We start from the raw sequence: 27,030 nt of genomic DNA, 5'->3' as shown, positions 1-27,030 counted from the left end.
AGATTCTTGGCATGAGAATCTCACATGACAGAAGTGCTAAGAAGTTATGGCTATCTTAGGAAAAGCATATTGAGAAGGTACTTCAATGGTTTCACATGGAGAAAGCCAAAGTGGTAAGTACTCCTCTTGCTACACATTTCAAGTTAAGTAGTAAACAGTCTCCTTCTAATGATGAAGAAAAGAGATACATGGAAAGTGTTCCATATACATCTGTAGTTGGTAGCTTAATATATGTCATGGTTTGCACAAGGACAGATTTAACTCATGCAGTTGGTGTAGTTAGTAGATTTCTCTCTTATCCAAGTAGAGAGCATTGGAATGCTGTGAAATGGATTATGAGGTATCTCCATGGTACAACTAATTTGAAACTTTGTTTTGGTTCTGAAAAACCTGTTCTGGTTAGCTATATAGATTCAGACATGGCTAGATATTCAGACTCTAGGAAATCTACTTCAGGTTATTTGATTACCTTTGCAGGGCAAGCTGTGTCTTGACAATCCAGGTTACAGAAATATGTTGCTTTGTCCACTACAGAAGCTGAGTTCATTGCAGCTACTAAGGCATGTAAAGAGTTATTGTGAGTGAAGAAATTGGTTTATGAACTTGGATTCACTTAAAAGAGGTATGTGTTATTTTGTGATAACCAAAGTGCTATTCATCTTGATAAGAATTCAACCTTTCATGGTAAATCAAAGCATACTGATGTGAGATATCATTGGATTTGAGATGTTTTGTATTGTAAGTTGCTTGAACTTGAAAAGATCCATACTAATAAGAATGTTGTTGATATGATGAAAAAGGTGGTGCCTCGTGCGAAACTTGAGCTGTGTGTCGAGGCAGTCGGTATCAAAATTGTTTGATAATCTTAATGAATGTCTCCTTCCTTTAATGAGTTGGAGGAGGAGATCTGTTGGGTCCAGCCCACATTAGTAATAATAAAAGGGGGGGGGGGGAGCCCATGTTTTTTGAAGCCCATTAGGGCAATTTAAAGTTGTGCGGTAGTGGGAGTGCTGCTACAGATATAGGGAAAAAAATTGGAGAGTCGTGCATGTGGTAGTGTGTGAGGAGCGATGTGTGTTGTGCAGTCTTCATCAACTCGATGATCGGAAGGGCTTTTGTGATCCAATTTTTCTAAAATTTGGAGAGTACATTCGAGGTTTTTCGACCTTCGATCTGAACAGTGGAGATCTGTTTTAGAGTTTTGGAGGACCTGATTTTGCAGTACTGATAGTAACTGTATTCGGGTGACTTCTTTCCTCTTATTCTTATTTTATTACGATTCTTTTGGGAATCCTTCTTCACTATAAGTTTGTGAGAATTTTTTATAATTGTACTGTTATAATTTTTACCTCTATTATAGTCAAAATTTTATTGGGTCTCATAGGTCCCATGTTTTTTACCCTTCACATTGGAGGGGGTTTTCCACTTTAAAAATCGTGGTGTTTTTATTGTGGTGTGTGATTTATTATTATTATTGGTCGATTATTTTTGTTCGTCACATATTTAATTTTTGGAAAAAATTTATCCGCTGTGCTAGTTGTCTTATTACTTTTCCAACAAAGAATACTCGTAGAAACCGTAGAAATCATTTCTCTCGCTTCATCTCGATCTCCTTTTTTATTTCACCAGATTTATGGGAGTAGGGCTGATGAACAGAGAGTTAAGATAGAGAGAGGGCAATTCCTATACATCATTTTTCATTTCATTATCTTACAAAAAGATGTCATTACCATTCTGCTCACCATAACAATAGCGGTACAGGAATCCCTTCAACTTCAGCTAAAAAATCTCACATTATTTTTAAAGCTAATTTCTTTAGATAACTCAAAACATGACCATTCATTTACCCTTATCAAAAGTCATTACCCTTATCATACAGGTGGACACACTCTTACATATTTTATATCTATTTCATCTCGGATCACGTGATGCTTTTTTGGGTTTCATGCAGATCATCACTCAAATCTAATAAAAGCACTCGTTCTTAAATTCGAAACATGAATTACATAAGACCAAAAAATAAAAAAACACCAAATTCAGTCTGAAATACATATTTATAAAATCATCAGGAAAGCCAGCATTTTCTTTATTTTATTTTATTTATCTTGGGTGGCGAGGTGCCTTTGAGTTGTGCGTCGTCGGGCGTGGGGGTATCATATGTCGCCGGAAAGCCTGATAACTTAATCGGAACGGTGGTCAAAGTCTTTGTCGGTCTTCGAGGAAGACGATTCCTTGTCTTTGCTCTTAGCTTTCTTGCCATGGCCGCGGGAATGCTTGGGGCTGTGGGGATGGCCGCGATCATCGTCGAAGTAGTCGGAGATGTCCAAGTGAACGCCAGGATCGTTGGTGCTGTAGTCGCCGCCCAGCATGATAGAATTGTTGATGGCTTGGAAATTGCTGTTGACGTACGTACTCAAGGCGTCGTCGCCGTCGTGCATCTGGCGGCCGGGAAGTCGAGTTTTATCGGACTTGAGCTCGTCGCTGGAGTACTCACCTCGCATGGCGGCTCCCGTGTTGCTTCCGGCGAGAGTAATGATTCTGATACCGTGATCGTCGCCTTGGTCGTCGTCCTCAGGGTTGTCGCGACCGTCGTCTTTGTCGACTTGCAGGCGGTGGCCAGAATCAGATGCGCCGGGCTTGTGATTAAGAACTCCGCGTTGGAGATCAGCGAGGCGGTGGGTTAGTGCAGACACCATCTGCCTGACCTCGCGGTCCAGTCCGCGTTTGGAAGCTTTGTCGTCGGCGGCCTGATCCTCCTTAAGGGTGGTTTCCGGCGGCGCCATTGCTGATAATGATTTAATTAGCTAAGTTTGGAAACACAGATGGAGAGTTTTTACTTGCTTGGAAATGCATAGGGGATATGGTGGGTATATATATGTATATGGGGAGAGGGTTGGTGGAGAAGGAAGTAGGTTGGCTGAAGAATAAAGTGGCTCAGGTGGGAGTACAAGGAATTTGATTTATTCCATGAAAAAGTGATTGCTTGATTCTGGGTTCAACCTATTGTGCCCATTGCTCCCCTCATGCTCCCAGCCCCTACCCCTTTTTGTCTTCAATGGATTATTGGTTAGTCTTTACTCAACATGCATGTTAATCTTCTCCTTCTTTTTCTCCTTCTGCTCTTTTCTTTTTTCTTTTTTTTTTTAATTTTTTTTTTATTAGTTTTGCAAATCTTCTCCGTGCTTCATTGAAATCTTGGAGACAGGAGTGAGCCCCGCAAAATGTATTTTGTGAATGAACACATAATTTAAAGAAATTATACAAATGACTCTCCTTTCCATGTATTTTGATACTAATAAATGTAGAGTCAATTTATCATATGTCTAACATTTAAAATACAAAAGTTCTCATATAATTTCTCCATAATTTGTATATGCATGCATGCATAAAGCACATGCTAGGTTATTCTAAATTGATTAGGTTATTCTAAATTGATTAGGCTATGATTAGATATGACATTTGAGTCATAAGGATATGCTAAATTAATTGTAAGGCTCTCTACCCAAGCTCTTATGCCTAGTTATATATATATAAATATAATATGCAAAAATATTTAATTTATTTAAAATTATTGATAATTGAAACATATGCATATGTTTGGTGTTTGGGCAAACCTTTTAGTGACAAAAGGATTGGGATTGCGAGATTTTGCACGAAAGGAAGCTAAGAGGAAAATATTTGGACAAACTTTTTAGTGACGGTTTTTGAAACTGTCACTAAAATATAACTACTAATGACGGTTTTTAAAAACTGTCACTAAGATACAACTATCAGTGCTAGTTGCCTGCCGTTACTAATAATAGAGTATTATAGACGAACACTTTCGTCACTAATATTTGATAAATCATTACTAATAGTTTCGTGTGATAATTTGAGCAGGAAAACCTACTTTTAGTGACAAAAGTATTAGTGACGAAGAAAAAATCATCACTAAAAATGCATTATTGGTGACGAATACTAGTTTCGTCACTAATGCCTTAACTATTAGTGACGAATTTGGTTGTCATCACTAATGGCGCATTACTAGTGACAATTTTTGAAACCATCACTAAAATATAATTACTCACTAAAATACAACTATCAGTGATGATTGCCGGCCGTTACCTAATAATAGAGTATTAGTGACAAACACTTTCGTCACTAATATTCGATAAATCATTACTAATAGTTTCGTGTGATAATTTGAGTAGAAAAACCTACTTTTAGTAATGAAAGTATTAGTGACGAAGAAAAAATCATCACTAAAAATGTATTATTGGTGACAGATACTAGTTTCGTCACTAATGTCTTAACTTATAGTGACGAATTTGGTTGTCGTCACTAATGTCGCATTATTAGTGATGATTTTTGTTCCTTTACTAATACTTCCGTCACTAAAAACTATATTTTTGTAGTGATGCATACTCTATACATGCATATATGCATACATGTGAATGTATATTTTATATATTAAATTATTTTCAATCTTTGAGTTTACTAGCTTGATTTGGAGAAATTATTAGCTTATACAATGACTATATTAATAAAAAAATTATAGCTCATGAAAAAGAACTAAACTAAGCAAGGGAATTAAGGATTATATTGAATGAAGAGTATGTAGGTAAATATATGTAATGATCTTATTTCTTTCTTGATTAGTTATTTTATAATCCTCTCTTTTAGATTAGGAAAAGATTGAATCACTATAATTACATGGCGTAAATGGAAAAATTGTTAAATGTCCAGTTGTTCAATTGATGCAATTGTTTAAATTTAGTAATTTAGCAATGGAAATATGTTTTCATATTAAAGGATAAATACATCGTTAATTTAAAATCAACCTTAATATTTTTTTGATATAGTTTATATTAAAATTAATAATAGGAAAGGAAAAGAGAATCCGAAAAAAGAAAAAAGAAAACAATAGGAAGGATGACGAAGGTCCTCGCTGGTGTTAATGGAGGCTTGGCAATTGGGAACAGTTCTTTAGGTCTACCTTTGTCTAGACATGAGCCTCTCAAAGCCAATGTTAAAGACTCTAAAAGAAATGATCAAATTGTAAAACCATCTTGACAAACCAGCGAATCAACATGGTTGGTTGGTTGATTCAAGCGTTGAAGATTGATTGAATGTTTAGTTCTAGTTTAAGACTCGGTAGTTGGCACAAGGCCAAAGGTGGAAAGGGGAATTCATAGGTATAGGAAGGAGAATTTTTCTTTCGATCATATTTCGATTGTTAATACGATATGTAAGGACCGTTACTACAACGAGTACTACACCTTTAGATCATGAAATATCGATTACTTGTTGAACCCTGTGAATTGCGTGAAAAGGAAGCTGCTATATATAGTATAGGGCAAATAATTAGAAGAGTTGATGAGTAAGTGGGGGGTATGCTTACGATCTATATATTTAATTTTTGGATTTAAATGAATCACCTATTTAATTATATGATCTGTGTACTTTACCCACCCATTTATTTATATTGGATATGAACATGTTATTGGTTATAATTATGATGGTGCCCTAATTAATATGCATAGAAATGAATGCTATAAGTTCTAATAAATATTAATAAAAATAAATAGCAAATTAATAAAAATAGAAAACAAAAATGTGAACTATATATCCATCCGAAGACAATCTAAAAAATCAAAATATCATCGATCACCTACAACTTCGTGAATCATCATAAGTTGTTAGACATGAGAGTGGGAAAAGGTTGCGTCTTAACAACTCATATATATATATATATATATATATATATATATATAGAGAGAGAGAGAGAGAGAGAGAGAGAGAGAGAGAGAGAGAGAGAGAGAGAGAGAGAGAGAGAGAAGAGAATGTCTACCTAGAAAACAACTATGGTAGTGTCTACAAGAAAACAACTATGGCAAATGGAACTTCAATAATGGAGAATGAGATCAGGGTACAAAAATCGGAGCTTGACTAGAAAGAGGAGCTTTGTTGGAAGCCCAAAATGGGATTGACTAATGTGCCAAGGAATTTTCATATGGATTTAGGTTTGAATTTCATAATTATGTAAGTGATTTATGCATTTTCTAGCTTTGAAGTCCATTTTTTAATTTATCAAAACTCAAATTAATTTTTAAAAATTAAAAAAAAAATTATGTGCTCATATTTTCAGAGGATCTCTACAAGTACCTAAAATACACGCTCCTAAACAAACCATAAAAGAGTTTATTTTGAATAGGGATTTGGTTTGAATTTTTAAAGCACAAAATAAGAATCGGACAGCAACATATCTAGGCTAGTTAATGAAGCGATTGGCTAACACAATCCATAGGAAATTAAAGCAAAAACGTCCATAGTAGCACCCCCAAAGCTAGCTATAGAACACTTCCCATGATAAATCTCCACTTTTACATTAATAGGCACAACAATGTATATATATTTTTCACAATGAGTTTATTATTTTTTGAAGACATGTGAGGCATTGTAGAAGTTTAAAGCAGATGTTGAAAATACATATGCTCTCTTTTATGTAAAGGGCACACAAAATGTTGAGGCAGAAAATGGTTTTGGTGCCCTAGTTGTAACTCTTTTGCACCTGATTGCACCTCCTTTAAGTTGGTGAGTTGCCTGGAGGATATGCTTTAGTTCTGCAAAACATAGCTAGTGGGGTGATTGGAATAGGACCTAGAAAAACCCTCTCATGCTTAAGTTAATAGGGTCTCTCAAGTGGAGGACCTTTAGATGACAAAGTGTACTTACCTCCCTTAGCCATCTTGTTCCACCTTATAGTTAGATTAATCCTACAGCCCTACTATAAGATAAGTGTTGGAATTGGTGTGATCTTAAGAGAGAGAGGGGTGAATTTGATTTTAAAAATATTTTGGTTAAATTAAACATTTATGACGATTCACCACATATTATATCACATTTTCACGTGTGTATGTAAATTAATAAAACGATAAATGTAAACATACACGTGAAACATATCTCATTTAAAATAGAGGTGTGCATGCAAATAATTATAATGATAAATGAGAACATACACATGCGAAAATTGAAGTGCAGAAATATAAATGAGATAGAGAGAGCGACACACGATATTTGTTATCGAGATTTGGCCAAACCAGCCTACGTCCCCATCTTAGGCACACCCCCCAAGGATTTCACTAAACCTACTCACTTAAACGGGCGGAATAGAAGCCGTTTACAATATCCCTACGGGGCGTACATTCCCCAGCTCACTTAACGAGTGGAGCCAACACCATGCACACTTTCCTAGGAGGGTGCATCTCCTAGTTCTCCTAACCAGGTCTGAACCAATCTGGTGCTCTCCTAATCAGGTCTGAGTAAGTTTGGGACTATTCATAGGGCTAGTCTCCCTATTCTGACAACCTGTCGGGAATACAATAGATAATCAATAAAATATTTTTGTACAACAAAGAATGCTTCTCAAAAAGTAGATGTTTATAAATTTAAGGCTTAAAACATGGACTCTCTAATGATATGAAATATGTTCAGTAGAATAAGGGTGCTATCAAATAATTTTGCACAAATAGAATATATATATATATGAAAAATGAGTATTATTGTTTTCCTATAAATATTTTTTCAAATAGAGAATATTTGGAGAATTTAGGAATTTAAGCTTAAGAAAATATTTTTATTATAAATAATTTTCTCCCAAAAATATTTATCAAAGAAATAACCAGGAGAAAACCTAAGCAATACTCAAAAATATTTTTCAAAGATTAAGTGCCTAGTGAGAAATGTGCAAATAAAAAATCCTAAATAAAATACTCCCCTCAAAAATGATTTTGATGTAAATGCATGGAAGAGATTTGGAGATGTTTGGATAAAAAATTTTGCCCCAAAAGAATGATTTTGACTACAAAAATTGGTTGAGGGAACTTTGATTAACAAAGGTTTAAAGAGAATTTTAGAGTTAATCAAAGTTGCTAATCAAACAAAAGAAAGGGGTATTTACAGCTTTTCTAAAAAATATGACCGTGGAGGACACACTTGGTAATTTGGAAAAGTTTAATTAAAAAATTAATGATGTTTTAGCCTTTAAAAAAAATTTCCAACCTGAGAGGTTCAGTTGACCATATACAAGGTTCGGTTGACCGTGACAATTTTGAACTATAGGTTCGGTCAACCGTCTCAGGGCGATTTTGAACCTTTCGTAGGTTCAAACGATCATGGCTAAGGTTCGGTTGACCGTGGCCAAAATGAATTGCGAGTTCGGTCGACCAAGTAGTTGAGGTATTAGACACGTGTTGGTTTGGTCAACCGAGGAAGATACGATCAAAACAGAATGGTTGACCGAGTGAAGTCAAAATGCTGACTTTCAAATGGTTCTATAGTGACCCGAAGAATAATGATATTTAAATAATAAAGAGAGAGAGAGAAATGGAAACAGTAATAAAAGGAGGCACGCGTTCGTCGACGACATTGCATTTTAAATGTAATAACCTAGGGGATTTTCTCATGGCCTCGTCGACAAACACAGGGGATTCGTCGATGAGAGTACAAGAGGGTCTCGTCGACGAGGGCAAGTTTCGTCGACGAGAAGATGCTGAGAGAGGATTTTTGGAAGTCTGAAATTCGTCAACGAGGGTGGAGGTTCGTCAACGAACTTTCTACAGGACTCGTCGACGAGGTGACGTGGCTTATCGACGAATCCTGCAGTATAAATAGCCCTAAACTGATTAGCCGCAGTCTCTCTCTCTCTCTCTCTCTCTCTTCCTTTCCGCTACGGTTCCTTCCTCTTCTTTCTTCGATTTCGACTCCGGTAGTTGCTGGATCGACAATCTAAGGCCACCACAATGCTCCTGGCAGAGTTCTCCATAAGTCTACCGGAGCGGATCGTTGGTGGGATGAAGTTAAAATTTATTCCAAATCTAGGGTAAGGTCTTTTATTCGGAATTTGATTTTCCAGCAGTTGTAGGAAATGTTGTAGACGTTGAAATAGTGACATTTTGTTCTGAGATATATGGTTTTTAGGGTGTTTAGTGGAGAACCTTGCGGGTGTAGGACCCCGTCTCAGTTGGGGGATTTTAGTAGAAATCAGGTAAGAGAAATATGCTATGCTAGGTAGTTCTAAAATGGTTTTCAGTATGAAATGTATATTTTTAGCATGTTATTATTTACAGTAGGACTTTATACAATTTATTAATTATGAATATTATGTATTAAATTACTGTGTGACTTGAGAACATAAATATGGTATAGAAGCATGTTTTATAGTATTTTCAGGGTATGTTTTACAGAATATACAACCAGTGGATACGTTTATAGTAATTACAAAATACCATGATTGTACAGTTTCAATACCATGACTTACAGATTACAGTTCAGTTCAGAAATACAGTTGACACAGTTATAGTTTATTTTAGTGTCATGGTTAATGCAGTTATTTCAGAATCATGGTAAATCAGATAGTTGTATATAGAAATATATTATATAGTATCAGACTCCGTTGGACCATACAGCAGAGCACGGTACTGTAGCTACAAATATTCAGTTCAGAGTGCAACCACTTATTCAGATAATACGTGGTAGTAGGTCGATCATGCTCAGACGTGGACAGGCTCCCCATCAGATATGGGTTGAGGAGTGACCGATCTGACTGAGGGAGTATAGTGGTTTACCCTGGTCAGCCAGCCAAGGTAGATCCCGCCTACGGGCCGCACAACCCTGTCATGAGGGGTTAAATCATGATACACAGTTATCCACATGGAAGTTTCCAATTATTTATTGTGTATATACAGATTTATAGAGACAGAAAATATACTTATTTATATATTAGCAATATTTTGAGTAGAAACCTAAAATATAGATATGTTAAGTAACATGGAAATGGTAGTGGTTTCTATTACTTGTACTGTATTTACAGATCCAGTTATACATTATTATATAGAAACAAATTTTTATAATATTGTAACTCATTTGCCACACACTAGCAATAGCATATTTCGTCTTACTGAGCGTTGGCTCATCCCATTACTTTAACATTTTTCAGGTGATCCAAGTAGGCGAGCAGACCGAGCTCTCGGATAGAGGGGCCTTAGTATTGCCCTGACTGTAGAGTGAGTATTTTTGGGAATATTTTTGTATAGCCCTTGCCCAATTGAGGGTATTTTTGGGAAGCAATCATATATGTACATTTTGAGAAACCTTTTAGCACTCTGGTATTGTATATAATTACATATGATTATGTTTATTTGATTTCTGCTTCTTACTGCTTAGGTTGATGGTTGGGTTTAATTCAGTTTGATATCAGAGCATTATAAATGTTACAGTAAAAAAAAAAATTCCAGTTAAATAGCAGGTCGTTACAATGTGGTATCAGAGCCTAAGTTGTTAGGTTCTGTAGACTTTAGAGTGCAGCGGAAGTAATACTAAAGTATAAGAAAGGATTTGAGGTTGTTCGGTATTTTGGGCACAAGATTTCCGTGGTGGTTTCTGTGTTTTTCTTGAGGTGACGATTTCAGGAAAACCATAGTAAACTATTGTCGGGTCATGTGTCTAGGTGATAGAACTGGATATTGAGTAAGGTCAGGGAAGGTAATTAATTTTGAATTGATATAGGATAGGTTTGTATAGGAGATAAGGTGCTTAAGTGTGTTTCTTGTTTCAGGATGGACGCGAGAAACAGTGGTACGAAAGTTGGGGAGGATAGGTCAGAACCTTCTAGCATAAGTGGAGGAAATACAGATGTTGTGCTGCGCAATGTCACTCAGCAGGTGATGGCTAAGATGGCCAGGAGCTCTAGGAAGCGTGGCTGTTCGATCGAGCAGTTTATGCGGATGAAACTCCCATCCTTTGCTGGAGGAGATGACCCGATTGTAGCTGAGAATTGGGTCTAGGACATCAAAGAGACGTTGACAGTGCTTCCTTGTACGGATGAGTAGAAGGTAGTATTTGAAGCATTTAAGTTGACAGGGGAGGCGAAGTGCTGGTGGAGATCAGCGCGATTGATAGAGGAGCAGAGGCCGATTCTAGTGCCAGTGACATGGGACCGATTCAAGGAGCTGTTCTTTGAGTGATATTTCCCTGCTATCATTCAGAGCGCGAAGGCAGCAGATTTTATGCACCTAGTACAGGGGCAGATGACCGTATCTCAGTACGCGGCTCGATTTATAGATTTGTCGTGTTTTGCTCTACATCTAGCACTTGATAAAGAGAAAAAGGCAAGGAAATTTGAAGAATGAGTGAGGCAGAACTTATTTGAGTAGGTGATTGGCTTCAGAGTTCAGACTTTTACGAAGATTGTAGACAGAGCTGCGATCATTGAGAGTGGTATTCAGAGGGGTATAGCGACTCAGAGTTAGAGGAAGAGGCCTGCTCCTTAGGGCTTTCAGACTGGCTCCAGTAGGGGTCCATGGAGAGGAGGTCGTGATAGGGGAGATAAGAGACAGATGATAGAACCTCGTACCCGGTATGTCAGACATACGAGAGACGTCATTTGGGGGAGTGCCGGGTAGGAAGAGGTATATGTTATCGCTGTGGGAGACACGACCACATGGTACGTGAATGCCTAGGTCAGCTAGACCAAGTTCCAGCTCCCAGGCCCTATCAGGGAGGATATCAGATAGCTCAGGGAGGATATCAGGCGCCTCGTGGTAGCCAGCAGAGGAATGTGGCCCTAGCGTGAGTATAAGCTCTGACACCAGGTGATGCTAAGGTTGCTGCAGATGTGGTGACAAGTACATTTACTATTTTATCATATCTAGTTATTGTTCTTTTTGACTCGGGTGCTACTCATTCTTTCATCTCTGCATCTTATGTTAAATTATCTGAGAGTGAGACCCAGACATTAAATGTAGTGTTGTTAGTAGCTACACCATCAGGGTTAGCGATCAGATGTCAGAGGGTACTTAGGGGCTATCCGATAGAAATTCAGGGGAAAGTGTTACTAACTAATTTGATTGTATTTGATATGTGTGGGTTTGATATAATACTGGGTATGAACTGGTTGGCTGCCAATCACGCCAGCATTGATTGCCGTTGGAAAGAGGTAATTTTCAGACCCCCTGGTACGCAGGAATTTAGATTCGTTGGTTCACGGGTACGTGCTCCAACGCAGCTGGTGTCAGCTGTGCAGGCAAGTAGATTACTCCTAGATGAAGGTCATTGGTTTATAGAGTTTGTGAAGGAAGTGTCTGAAAATGAATTGAAGATTGACAGCACCCCAGTGTTACGATAAGTTCCAGATGTTTTTCTAGAGGAGTTACCTGGGTTGCCTTCTGTGCGCGACGTGGATTTTCCTATAAATTTACCTCCAGGGACCGCGCCGATTTCTAAGGCCCTTTACCGTATGGCTACAGCCGAATTGGGAGAATTAAAAGAGCAGTTGCAAGGCTTGCTAGACAAGGGTTTTATACGACCCAGTGTATCGCTGTGGGGAGCTCTAGTGTTGTTCGTAAAGAAGAAAGACGGGTCTATGAGAATGTGTATTGATTACATAGAAATAAACAAGGTTATTACTAAGAATAAATATCCTCTACCCCATATAGACGATTTGTTTGACCAACTCTAGGGTACACAGGTATATTCCACCTCAGATCAGGTTATTATCAAGTGAGGGTAAAAGTAGAGGATGTAGCAAAGACGGCTTTCAGGACCACGTATGGGCACTACGAAATTCTCGTTATGGCTTTTGGTCTGACGAATGCCCCAGCCGTGTTCATGGACTTGATGAATGTGGTTTTTCACCAGTTTCTAGATCAGTTTGTAGTAGTTTTCATTGATGATATACTGGTATACTCGAGGAGTTTTGAGGATCATGAGGTGCATTTGAGGTAGGTACTACAGATGCTCAGGGAAGAGAAACTCTATGCCAAGTTTAGCAAGTGTGAGTTCTGACTTGAGAAGGTTTCATTTTTAGGCCACGTGATATCAGGAGACAGTATATCAATGGATTCGAGCAAGATCGATGCAGTGGTGAATTGGGCCAGGCCGAAGAAGGTGCAAGAAGTCAGAAGTTTCTTGGGACTGACAGGTTATTACCGTCGATTTGTGGAGGAATTTTTGGCTTTGTCAGGACCACTCACGCAGTTGACCAGGAAAAATACCAAATTTGTGTGGGATGAAGAATGCGAGCAAAGTTTTCAGGAACTAAAGCAGCAGCTCGTCACTACACCCGTACTGATGATTCCATCAAGAAGTGATGGGTATGTGATTTACAATAACGCATCTTTGAAAGGGCTTGGTTGTGTGCTGAGGCAGCATGGTAAGGTGGTGGCATATGCGTCCAGGCAGTTGAAAGAGTATGAAAAGAACTACCCTACTCACGATTTGGAATTAGCTGTGGTTGTACATGCACTGAAGATTTAGATACATTACTTATATGGTGAGAGATGTGAAATATTCTCTGACCATAACAGCTTAAAGTACTTCTTTACACAGAAAGAGTTGAATATGCGTCAGAGGAGATGTTAGAACTCATCAAGGATAACGACTGCACCATCAGTTACCACCCAGGAAAAGCAAATGTGGTAGCTGATGCACTGAGCCGTGAATCAGAAGATACAGTACAGCTAGCCGTAGTAGTTCAACACCCAATTCATGGACTTGGAAAAACTTGACGTAGAATTAATTAATGGAAGATGATCCTCAGGTGCTTATTGCTGGTTTAGTGATATAACCTGCACTGTATGAGAGAATTAAAGTTACTCAGAGATATGATCCAGAGTTAGTAAAGGTGCTTGCTAGAATACAGGATGGTCAGGGAGAGGAATTCAGTATTACCGATGATGGAGCCCTCAGATTTCGCACCAGATTGTGTGTGCCTGTGGATGTCAGCATCAAAAGAACGATTCTAGAAGAGGCACACAGATCTCTATACACTATTCATACTGGCAGTATGAAAATGTATATGGATCTACGAGATTATTTTTGGTGGAGTGGCATTAAGAGGGAAATAGTAGAATTTGTGCAGTAGCGTTTGACATGCTAGCAGGTTAAGGCTGAGCACCAGAGACCGCCTGGTTAGTTGCAGCCACTTTTCGTTCCCGAATGGAAGTGGGATCACATATCCATGGATTTTGTTACTAGGTTGCCGCCAGTGCCGCATGGTTAGAATGCCATTTGGGTGGTGGTTGACAGGTTGACGAAGACAGTGCACTTTCTGCCTATTAAAGTCAGCTACTTTATGAACAGGTTAGCAGAGATTTATATACAGGAGATTGTTCGACCCCATGGAGTGCCGGTATCCATAGTCTCAGACCGTGACCCTTACTTTACATCATGGTTTTGGAAGAGTCTGTAGGAGGCTTTGGGGACTCAGTTAGCATTCAACATTACTTTCCACCCCTCAAACCGATGGTCAGACTGAGAGAACAATCCAAGTATTAGAAGATATGTTTCGTGCCTGTGTGCTAGACTTTGGAGGTAACTGGATTCATTTTTTGCTGCTAGTTGAATTTTCTTATAACAACAGTTATCAGACTAGCATCAACATGACACCTTACGAGGCATTATATGGTAGGAGATGTTGATCTCCTCTTTTCTAGGATGAAGTAGGTGAAAGGCAAGTTTTGGGTCCAGAGATAATTCAGCAAGCATGTGATAAAATCCGATTTATTCAAGACAGGATCAGTGCAGCGTAGAGTTAGCAGAAAAGTTACGCGGATACTCGCTACCGAGAATTGAAATTTGAAGTAGGTGATCATGTATTTCTAAGAATAACGCCACTGAAGGGGATCTTGAGATTTGGGAAGAAGGGTAAGTTGAGCCCTAGGTTTATTGGCCCATTTGAGATACTTGAGAAGATTGGGTCAGTAGCCTATCGGTTAGATTTATCGCCGTCTTTATTTCGATTTGATGTATTTTATGTTTTCATGCTAAGGAAATACGTTTTAGATCCTTCCCATATCATCAGCCATGCATAACTGGAAATCAGTGAGGATTTAGCATATGAAGAAGCTCCAGTACAAATTTTAGATAGAAAAGAACAAGAATTGTGTAGCAAGAAGATACCATTAGTAAAAGTTCTATGGAGAAACCACGCGATTGAGGAGACTTCATGGGAGCTTGAAGATGAAATCAGAGGAAAATATCCCCACTTGTTTGATGAATTATAATATTGATGTATATGCTACGATGGTAATTTTATTTTGTTGAGTCCAGTGTAATTGTAATGTAAAGCATAGGTTAGGTAGTATTTTGGTTTTGGGAGAAATTTTTCTTTTATGGTTGTAATCTCTCAGAACTACCTATGTAACCACGGTATTCCTCCGCCATAAGTGAGGGCCAGTAATAAAATAAGTAGACCATTTACCTTTGAGAAGGAAGGATAATATGAACAAGTGAATTTTGAGGATGAAATTTTATAAGGAGGGGAGAATGTAGTGACCCGAAGAATAATGGTATTTAAATAATAAAGAGAGAGAGAGAAATGGAAACAGTAATAGAAGGAGGCAGTTGACTTTGTCAACGAATGCGGAGCGTTCGTCGATGACATTGCACTTTAAATATAATAACCCAGGGGATTTTCTCATGGCCTCGTCGACGAACACAGGGGATTCGTCAACGAGGGTACAAGAGGGTCTCATCGACGAGGGCAAGTTTTGTCGACGAGAAGATGCCGAGAGAGGATTTTTGGAAGTCTCAAATTCGTTGACGAGGGTGCAGGTTCGTTGACGAATCCCGCAGGATAAATAGCCCTAAACTGATTAGCCACAGTCTCTCTCTCTCTCTCTCTCTCTCTCTCTCTCTCTCTCTCTCTCTCTCTCTCTCTCTCTTGTTTCCCATACGGTTCCTTCCTCTTCTTTCTTCGATTTCGACTCTAACAGTCGCCAGATCGATGATATGAGGCCACCACGACGCTACTGGCGGAGTTCTCTGCAAGTTCGCCGGAGCGGATCGTCAGTGGGACGAAGTTGAAATTCATTCCAAATCTAGGGTAAGGTCTTTTATTCAGAATTTGACTTTCTAGCAGTTGTAGGAAATGCTGTAGATGTAGCAATAATGACGATTTGTTATGAGATATATGGTTTTAATGGTATTTAGTGGAGAACCCTACGGGTGTAGGACCCGTCTCAATAGAGGGATTTTAGCAGAAATTAGGTAAGAGAAATGTGCTATGCTAGGTAGTTCTAAAATGGTTTCTAGTATGAAATGCATATTATTACCAGGTTATTATTCACAGCAGGACTTTATACAGTTTATTAATTATGAATATTATGCATTAAATTACTGTGTAGCTTGAGAACATAAATATGGTACATAAGCATGTTTTACAATATTTTGAGGGTATGTTGTACAAAATATACAACCAGTGGATATGTTTATAGTAATTACAGAATACCATGATTATACAGTTTTAGTACCATGACTTACAGATTACAGTTCAGTTCAAAAATACAGTTGACACAGTTACAGTTTATTTCAGTGTCATGGTTAATGCAATTATTTCAGAATCATAGTAAATCAAATAGTTGTATATAGAAATATATTATATAGTATCAGACCCTATTGGACAATACAGCAGAACACGGTATCGTAGCTATAGATATTCAGTTCAGAGTGCAACCACCTATTCAGATAATACATGGTAGTAAGTTGATCGTGCCCAGATGTGGACAGGCTCCCCATCAGATATGGGTTGATGAGTGACGATCTGACTGAGGGAGTATAGTGGTTTACCCTAGTCGGCTAGCCAGGGTAGATCTCGCCTACGGGCCGCACAACTCTGTCATGAGGGATTAAATCATGACACACAGTTATCCACAGGGAAGTTTCTAGTTATTATTATGTATATACAGATTTACAGAGACAGAAAATATACTTATTTATATATTAGAAGTATTTTGAGCAGAAACCTAAAATACAGATATGTTAAGTAACATGGAAATAGTGGTGGTTTCTATTACTTGTATTGTATTTACAGATCCAGTTATACATTATTATATGGAAACAAATTTTCATAATATTGTAACTCATTTGCTACACACTAGCAATAACATATTTCGTCTTACTGAGCGTTGACTCATCCCATTACTTTAATATTTTTCAGGTGATCCAGGTAGGCGAGCAGATCGGGCTCGCGGATAGAGGGGCTTTAGTATTGCCCTGATAGTAGAGTGAGTATTTTTGGGAATATTTTTGTATAACCCTAGCCCAGTTGAGGGTATTTTTGGGAAGTAGTCATATATGTACATTTTGAGAAACCTTTTTAACACTCTAGTATTGTATATAATTACATATGGTTATATTTATTTGATTTCTACTTCTCGCTGCTTAAGTTGATGGTTGGGTTTAATTTAGTTTGATATTAGAGTATTATAAATGTTACAATATACAACAAAAAAAAAAGAAACTCTAGTTAAATAGCAAGTCATTATAGGTTCGGTCGGCCGTGGCATTTACACTGCCAAGGGTTTGATCGACCGAGACAGTCAAACTTCGACTCAGGGTTGGTTCAATCGACCAAGCTGATTTGTACTAAAGGGTTTGGTTGACCGAGGCTTTTGAATTAAGCCTAAAAACCTCACGTCGATAGACCGAAGTTACCTAAAACTATTCCAAAACCTTTGTTTGATTTTAATTTTTATAAAAAGAGTTTTTGGTTAAACTCTAGGTGCCCTAAGGTCAGTTTATAGTCATCTGAGCATTCAAGTCATTTCATGCAGATGCATGCATTATTATAGACCAAATAATAAAAATTAAATGCAATTATAATAAGAAATAAACATCTTCTTCGTCGTTTTGCTCTTTTGACTTCATGGAATGCGTTTGATCGTATAGGCTTTAAGTCCTGTAAGCTTCCATCACTGTTTCCTTATGTGTGTGTTAAATTAATGGATCTGTTCACATGCTAAATACACACATAAAAAACATGTTCTTTGTCAGCATCAAAACAAGGAAAACAGATTCAAAAAGTCAACAATAAAGGATTCTCTATAACATTCGTGGCAATATTGGTAATCTTATAGATCATGTTCCTTCCAATTTGGGCTTGTAATAATAGATCCTTTCAATTCTCCTGTAAGGACATCTACTGAGGATCTCAACTGACTTTGGCAACAAGAGACCATATTTTCCTGTGATTCTCAAGGCCTATTGTGAAAACCATCCAACTTGCTAACCAAGGGATGCCTTAGAAACCTTTTAGGTGGCCTATTTTATCCCTCATCATAGTTTTATACATAGAATATGACAAGTTCATTTCTTCTTTCATTTTTTTTTTTTCAAAAAAATTCTCATCTTTGACCTTATAAAGAAATATTTTAAACTCCTTAAATATCAATCATGGAAAAAGTCATAAGAGTGTAATTTTTATGGTTCCTTACTTGATCATCAAGTCTCATTTTTGAATAGTAGTTGCAATCTACTAGGTTGAAATCTGCACATCTTTTTGGTTATGTAGTCTTATTCTCCAAAGTTAAATGACTTGAGAGTTCAATGAGAAAGATATTGAGGTTGCTTTTGAAAACAAGAATTTGTATTTGTCGCGTATTTCAAATCCTTATATTTTTAAATCCAACCATTATTTTGAAACCATAAGAGCCTATACATTCGAATTTGTATTTGACTTTGAGTTTGAAATCATAAAAAATTACCTCAAAATTTTTAAAATAAAGTTATTAAGAATTGATATATCGAATTGTCAGCACCGAAGGAGCCCATGAGTGAGCTTGATACACATAAGTGAGCACCAACTTGACTCAAAAGCTTAAGCCTATTGGATCTTACGCCAAACTATATATATATAAGCACCTATCATCCACTCAATTTTTCGAATGTGAGACAAATTCACAAGTGAAATTTTCAACAATATTTCCTTCACTTGTGAATTCCAATTACTTCCCCTTGAATAAAATTCATCTCCCTTATGGGCGTAAGCCTAATTCTCCAACATGAATTAAAATAGAGAGAGAGAGAGAGAGAGAGAGAGAGAGAGAGAGAGAGAGAGAGAGAGAGAGAGAGAGAGAGAAAATGGTAATTAGTTACATGCCTTTGACCATAATCGACTTTCTTACCATCAAGGAGACTTTTCAACAAATTAATTTTCCAATACTACCATTTATTAATACTTGAACTGATTTAAAATTTTTATACAAAGCGCCACGGAGATTTCTTAAGCCATGTTATAAATCTCCCGAGTATCAGCTTAATCCTTCTTCATATTGATAAAACTCCTTCAATGAGGTAGCAAAATCTCCGGCAACTTCAACAAGCGGATCTTTCTTTGGCTTATTTGATGTTGCTCTCAAGTTATGTTGATAGTTGTGCTGATGGAATAACACTTCTAGTTAATTTTGTCATTTTCTCCTCTGCCATTGCTACAACTGCATCTTCAAAATTTCAGCCCTCTCACCAGTTTGATCTTTTCCACAAAATCACAATTTCATCCCAATTGTTAATTTTGTTGTCTGCATATTAATTTTCTTTGTGCTTCACCTTTAAAAAACCAAATAAAGCAAGCCAAAAACCATCATCTAGGCACAATACAACAAATTTGATTAGTAGATGCAGCAAATAAAGCAAATTGTATGCTCAAATACAGCAAATACTGCAAATACAATATACACAAGCAAATAACAAATACAATAGACGCAATTGGAATGATATTATAGTTGAAAAAATAGAACAGTCAGATACAACAGCATGCAGCAGAACAATTTTGTACCATATTGAGTTTTACATGGCAATTTGATAAGTTCATGGGCTCAGTCCATACAACCACATACAGCGAATAGCCGTATATTTTTCAATCTACTATTAAAAGAGCTGAAGTCTCAAAGCTTTATACAACACATACTAGCAACTATAAAGCCAATAGTATAAAGATTATCAATGGTCAAGATCAACAATCACCCATATAACAAGGGGGGATAAAATGAAACCAAAAATGTTAACAGCCCAATCACCTAGTTTCCAATTTCTAGTTTCCAATTTAAGAGACTCTATTTCAGATCCAAAAACCCAAAAAATGTTTTTTTGAATTTGTACTTCACCTCCAACTCAGAAACCCTCTTTGTTGACCCTCGACCTCTGTCTATATATAATACATAAACAATCCCTAGCATGCCATAAACTATGATGGGATGATATTTCTAGCAATGGCATTGCTTTTTATTTTTTTAATTTTATTTTTTTTGCAAATTTTCCCTTGAGTAATCATTAATTAGGAACAGGGGTGAGAAAACGGATTAACGAGCTGGGTTCGGACGGGTTGTAAATGGTTCAAGGTTAAACAGGTTTGGGTTCGGATTGACCCGTTAATTAACGGGTCACTAGTATCTAAGCCCAAACCTACCCGTTTAATAAACAAGTCACCCGTTTAAAAAATATAATATATTTATTTAAAAAAAAGTAAACATTTCGTATAAAATGATATTTAAAAAAAAAAAAAAACACTCCTGCTGGAGCGCCAGCTGCGCTGCTCCTTGCTGATGTGAGCACCGGCTTCTGCTGGAGTGTCGATTCGGAGAGGCCTGAAACCTGAGTGGCTGAGTCGCCTAAGGGAGATCCAGAGATGACATGACCAAATTGAGAATCTGAGAACTGAGATAGATTAGGAGTGAGGGAAAGCCCGAGACTGAGAGGCTTGAGAGTTGAGATAGTCAGATAGATTAGGGAGTGAGGGAGAGCCTGAGATCAAGAGGCAAGAGGTGAGAGGTGAGAGGCGAGAGGCTTGAGAGTTGAGATAGATTAGGGAGTGAGGGAGGGCCTAAGACCAAGAGGCTTCTATAGTTCTGCGCTGCGAGCGTGCTACTAGGGACAGGGTTAGGGATTTCAGCCTTCCAGTCTCTAGACCACACTCCACAAGTCGGCAAGACGGCAACTACTCTGCAAGTCCCTTTAACAAAAAGTATATATATATATAATATGCAGATAAACGAGTCACTTGACGGGTGACCCGACCCGAACCTGCCTAACTTGTTTAATAAACGGGTCGGGTCTGGGTTGAGCCATTTATAAGCAGGTCAGCTTACATTTAACCCTAACCCGGTTTAATTGGCGGGTCATAGGTCACCCGTCGAGTTTTGGCCCGTTTTGCCACCCCTAATTAGGAAAGGGAACAAGAAAGAAAGGGTGTGATAAATAAGGTTATGATTGATTCATGGAATGCCTATTCCTAGGAATATATTAGTTATAATGAGTTAGTTATAATTAGTTATACAAAAAATTATGTCATTACCATAAAGCAAATAATAAAGTGGAATTTTTTATAAATCCATAACAAGGAATAGCCAAGAAATAACTATTCACAAATTTCTCCGTGGGAATGTCTATTCCTTTCTTATCACAGGTTAGATGAAATAATAAGAAATATACAACTAATAACTATTACCTTTTTCCCAACTTTCTCATTGTATTCCATCTTATTCCAAGGAAACAAGGAATATACAAGGAAATAGCTATTACCTCTACTCCCAAATTTCTCATTGTATTCCATCCTATTCCAATGAATAGCTATTACGTGAATCAAATGTAGCCTAAGTTTCTTCAAATGATGTTATTAGACAGTAGTGATTCAAGTTATTCGAGCCTAATTGGGCAATCTAAAGTCTAGAACCATGGCACGTTTAGAATATGCTCACATTAAAATGCATAGAACATCTAAATTCTCACACTTAAGAAGACATTTGTTGTAGCTAATCATTCGAGGCTTTAGAACACTGAAATTTGAACCATTGCATGTTCCATGGTTACATATTGGTAAAAATATGAATTAAACTAGAACATAAAAAGATATAGTATTGTCAAAAGTAAAACAAAAAGTAGCATAATCATGTAAAACAGAGACTGGTGAATAGCATTCCAAGAGCAAACTGGAGATGCCAAAGATGAAAATCCATTGGGGGAGCTTTTAGCACAGCTCCTGTGCTGCATTGCTGCTGTTGCTTCAGAAGAACATAGTAGGGAGGATCAAGAAGGAAGAAGGGGTGGGCTGATTTTTATTGAGCAGAGCTGATTACGGTGCGAGTATTACATAGAACCTTAAAAAAGAGGAGAAAAGTAGAACAATTGCCTAATTAAAACAAATGTTATATCCACTGCTTATTATAAACATGGCTCATGTCCTCAAAATGAGGTAGCAAAGTACTATTACTGTGAATCTGTAGTCTCACTTATCAACAAGCAGAAAATTCAGGGATTGTGATCCACCATGATCGGCACCATCTAACTGAAACAAATATGAGTAACTTTTGCACCAAATAAATGAGCCATTTAAACGATTGTTTTGCCCTTAAATTTTAATTGAATCTTTTGACAGCAAATATGTTCTAATTAACATTCATCTATATGAAAATTGGAAATATTCATCAGGCTGATTTTTGGTACATTTCTGTTTATTGGGATCCAACAGAGTTTTCTCTCCGTCTCGCAGAGACCATAGTGAGATCTAGTAAGTAGCTTAACTGACTGATTAAAGTTCATTGGTGTGGAGCTTAGCCCTTCATTTTCTAAAAATCTCACATGCTTTGAACTGAAGAATTTAATGGAGTTATCCACCCAGATTTTCTGTTCCCACAAACTCTATGGAGGACCATATGTCATATGAATTTAGTTCAAATGTAGGATACCTATCCTCTATAAGCAATTTCAGCTGGCAAGCATAATGCTTAGTAATTGAGGATAAAACACTAAAAAAAATTTCTAATGTTTCTCTTCTTCATGTGATTAAACCAAAAGATGCTTATGGACTACTCCCAGAAAAGTTTTAGAGGCTTGAGGGGAATAAAAACACATGAACTTGTAAGTATTATCCCTTGAATTGCGCATTTTTCTTTGAAGTGTTTGGAAGTAGATGGTACAAATTTCATTTGATTGAGTTTTTTCATTTCCTCAGATTGCTTCCACATGGGCACATGATGGGAATGTAATTTCAAAACAGGAGATTAATATCAAATAATAAAACAGGACACATTCGGAAATTGTTGTTATACCATAGGACAGAAGGACATGAATATCATTTGAAGATGATATTTAAATAAAAATTAAAATAAACCCTAACTTAGAATTAGTCTTAGTAATATCTCTTCAATTAGCATATATATTTCCAAATAGCTGCATTAATTTGAATTTTTTTTTCCTGCTCCAATTTATATGTGATAATTTGATGGTTAATGGCAGTGCTTTGAAGTAAATACTAATATGTTTTGACTTGTTGCACGCATTGTTAAATTTCAGAACTGGGATCCATCTCTGGACTCTGGATTTGACAAAACCAAAACATATATGATACATAAAGCCTTTCATGTTACCTGGAATAAAAGATTCTTGTTTGAAGAAGCAGATTTTTAAAAACATCCAGTCCACGAAAAAAGGATCAAAATATAAACAAGATAAGTTTTAAAAACAAGAAACAATTTGGGGAAAGTAATTAAACTAAGAAGGCCAATGATGCGTGCAAATGTTAACAAATAATGCAGAAATTTAATTAAAAAAAAGAAAAACACTCACACACAACCACTTCAATCCATAGATCAGATGTGTCTGAGAGAGAGAGGTTTGTAGAGCTGTGATTTGGTTCCCACATGATTGCTACCAAGGTTTGGAGAGGATGACTCGAAGAGTGTAGGAGCCTAGGAGGAGAACGATGAGCAGCTTCGAATGCCTAGAGCTTCGAAGGGTCAGGGGAACTGGGGTTAAATCATTGTGTGCGAGAGACGGATTTGATATGGAATTGGAATTCAAATGTGGGTAAAGAATGGATTTGAATTATATGAATGGAGTGAGTGAAATTCAACCTAAATTTTACTCAAATTCAAATGCATTCTCCCAATTGTTATTCCAAATAGTGTACTTGTATTTGAACTTTCCAAATTCAAAGACAAAGCCCCAAATTCATGATCTAAAATACACCAAAAACGAAGTTGAATTAGAATCTGAAATCAAAGATAGATTGACGCAGAGGCAGCATCAAGGTTCTACAGCCATGGAGAAATTAGAAGAGAAGAGGGAAGGGGAAGGGAGGAGAGAGGAGATACCAGGGGGAAAACTCATGTTCAAGTCAATTCAAATTCACCAACAACTGCCTACAACATGACTTTCATACACTATTTATTAGAAAGCCTGTTTACATGAAATTACACATAAACCCCTAAAACTACATTACATTACAAATGTACCTCTACTTTACAGAAATATTACAAACAATCCCCAAATAAACATAACCCTATACAAATTAATACTAAACACAAATAATAAACTACTAACTTAACCCCACAATTCCTTAACCCAATTCTTCTAAATTATTTTCCAGCAAGGATTTTCCTTAGGTCTTACTTCTTGTCCTACATCAAAGATGGTATGAAAGCTTTCAATGATAATTGAAATGGCAAACATTTATAGCATAGAGAGAGGGCACCTTGTGGACCTTGAGGAAGTAGATACTAGCAAAGCTGGATGTAGAAATAATTTTTTTTATTACCTTTGGAGACAAATTATTCAATATATTACAAAGTATACAATGAAGCTGACCACCAACAACATGAAATCTTTGTAAAATTAAACAACCGAAAACCATTCTTTTAAAATGTATTAGATCATTCTTTATTCTGATTTTTTTTTTGGGCTAAATTATGAGCGAACTAATCAAAAAAATTCCAATCCCAGTAGTTTCTCTGCATTGATTTAAAAACTCAAAACTCAGCAAGAGGCAAAGCCATCTATGTCCAGCATGCTAGCAAGGACCATGAAAGAGACTCTTACCATGGAAAAGTAAATCAATACTCTGTAAGCTTCTTTTTTCATGGAGTCGTGCTCCTCCAACTTCTCATCCATTGCCCTCCAAGACCCAGCAATTGCTAGTCAAAGGAAATAAGCTGTAACAACGGCACCTGAGACCATGCATTCCCCCCGTTAAATTTCACAATTTGGAACCAGCACCAGAACCTATAAATCCATTTTCTTTTAAACTGTTCCATCAATCTAAGAAGGAGGATCATAATTCCCCAAAGCAAACAACGCTTCTTCAGCAACCATGGACTTCCTAAGATGCTAAATTAAGCTTCCTTCCATAAACTTTCTCCGCCACTCTCTCTGCTACCTCCACCCTTCCATGAATTTTACAAGCACCCAACAATGCACTCCATAAAGCATCATCCGGCTCCATCTCCATCCCCAAAATCAACTCTTCTGCTTCCTTCACCCGGCCTGCTCTCCCCAGCATATCCACCATACATGTATAATGCTCGGTTCTTGGCTTCACCTGAAATCTCCCCTCCATCATTTCAAAGTACTCCCGCCCCTTCTCCGTTAACCCCTTGTGACTACACGCCGTCAAAACCGCTGTAAAAGCAACGCCGTCCGGCAACACTCCAGCATCTACCATCCTATCAAACAACACAAAAACCTCGCCCACTCTTCCGTGGATTCCGTACCCCGCCATCATCGCCGACCAAGTAATTGCATTTCTGTCGGACATTTCATCAAACACCTTGCGCGCAGCAACTAAATCGCCGCACTTCGCGTACATTGTTATCAAAGCATTCGAATTCGCAACATCCGACGCAAACCCATTTGCTAACACGGCGGCATGGACCTGCCGGCCTAGTCGTAGCGCCGATAAGCCGGCGCAGGACTTGAGCACGGCCGGTAGGGTGCGACGGTCAATGGTTTTGTCGTCAATGAGCATTTGGCGAAAGACCGAGAGGGATTGTGGAAACTGATGGAGGAAAGAGAACCCACTAATGAGGGAGTTGTAGAGGAATATGGAGCGACGGTTGGTCAGGTAGAAAATGTGTGAGGCTTCGAGCATTTGGGCGCAGGAGGCGTAGGAAGAGACAAGCTTGGCTCGTATGAAGTCGTGGCTGGAGACACCAACGGTTATGATGCGAGCATGTAATTGTTTCAGTTTATTAAGGTTCTTGGAAGAAGAACACGAATCCAGGATGAAGGCGTACCAGGTTATCTCGTGAAGTGGGGGCATTCTCCTCGCTCCTCACAGCAGAGCAGCTACAAATTTTTCAGTGCGCACCGCTGCACCGGCAGTGGTATTCATCTTGTTAATTGATTCACGATTTTATCATTGCTATTTTTAGGAGTTCTTTTTTTTTTTTTTTTTTTTTTATGGTTTGCTTTTATATAAAAATATTTAATAAAGGTAGAAGGAACTTTAATTTCCACTTTAAGGAACTTTAATATGTTGGACCATCCATTATCTTTTAAGTAAAATATGTTGGACCATCCATTATCTTTTCAACAGAGAGCTACCTGTTGGTTGATGCTTGATCATTTAGCGATTTTTGTTTAAGATACGTTGACCATCCAATATTTTTTGCACTGTTTAAAAATTATAAATTTTTTATTAGAATTATTTGGATTTAAAAGATTTCCTTTTTAATTAATTTCATTGAATTTAAGGAATGATCAAAATAAAATTTGAATAAAAACATTTATCACTTAATTTTTAACTTTTTGGGAATATATTAGCTAATAAATTAGTAGTTGTTGTTCTTATTTCTTTAATGCTTTTAGTGGTTTCTATACCCATTATGTTCCTTTGATTATTTAGAAGCGGCATTCAAGCTTTTATTTTTGTAACTTTAGTTGCGGCTTATATAGGTGAATCTATGGAGGGTCATCATTGACTTGTTTTTGTTTTTGAAGTAGTCATTTTTTTTTTTTAGTTTAGCCCAACACAATGTATGCGCAATTCAAGACAATGTACTTCGATAACATAGGTATACAAATATAAAGTGGTCTATACGATCTAGAAAAATAGCAACAAAGATAAAAATGAAAGAGATCTAAAAATTTTGGCAATGTACACTTTCACAGTACATCAAATTACTGTAAAAATTTCGGCAAAATCTCCTCTTAAAATCAAGTTTATCCATCCATGCTTACACCTGTTCAAAGAAAATTATTTTCATCGGCAATTGATATCAGTATTTTCACAACTTTTATGCACCAATGTTAACGTTCACACTACGTTGAATTACTATAAAAATTTTGACAATCGATAATAGTATTTCACAACTTTCATTAACAAATGCATACATTGAGACTATGCAAGCAGTATTTCCAATTACATATACATATTAGAGTACAACAAATAAACATTCCCAATTATATAGAAATAATGCAATGAGACTATACAAATAAAATCAA

The 27,030-nt window shown here is 37.2% G+C and overlaps 2 protein-coding genes across 4 annotated transcripts; both read right to left on the bottom strand.

Moving 5' to 3' along the window:
- Nucleotides 1-1,966: 1,966 nt before the first annotated feature.
- Nucleotides 1,967-2,843, bottom strand: LOC131149632 (uncharacterized). The gene has a single exon (XM_058100254.1). The coding sequence runs from the start codon at nt 2,781-2,783 to the stop codon at nt 2,181-2,183; it is 603 nt and encodes a 200-aa protein (XP_057956237.1). The 5' UTR covers nt 2,784-2,843; the 3' UTR covers nt 1,967-2,180.
- Nucleotides 2,844-18,887: 16,044 nt separating this feature from the next.
- LOC131149640 (putative pentatricopeptide repeat-containing protein At3g11460, mitochondrial) lies at nt 18,888-25,924 on the bottom strand. Of its 3 annotated transcripts, XM_058100271.1 has the most exons (3): nt 25,821-25,890; nt 24,628-25,727; nt 18,888-19,400 (listed from the first exon to the last, which is right to left on the bottom strand). In XM_058100271.1, exons 1-2 carry the CDS (start codon nt 25,844-25,846, stop codon nt 24,908-24,910), a joined length of 846 nt encoding a protein of 281 aa, XP_057956254.1. In that variant the 5' UTR covers nt 25,847-25,890; the 3' UTR covers nt 18,888-19,400; nt 24,628-24,907. The 3 variants fall into 3 exon arrangements, with proteins under 3 accessions (XP_057956254.1, XP_057956252.1, XP_057956253.1); XM_058100269.1 differs by having other exon boundaries at nt 24,628-25,924; XM_058100270.1 differs by having other exon boundaries at nt 18,888-19,362; nt 24,628-25,924.
- Between the last annotated feature and the right edge of the window lie 1,106 nt (nt 25,925-27,030).

This window comes from Malania oleifera, chromosome 2 (assembly GCF_029873635.1).
Source record: "Malania oleifera isolate guangnan ecotype guangnan chromosome 2, ASM2987363v1, whole genome shotgun sequence".
In the NCBI taxonomy this organism is placed as follows: domain Eukaryota; kingdom Viridiplantae; phylum Streptophyta; class Magnoliopsida; order Santalales; family Ximeniaceae; genus Malania; species Malania oleifera.
This window is presented reverse-complemented; position numbering and strand designations above follow the sequence as displayed.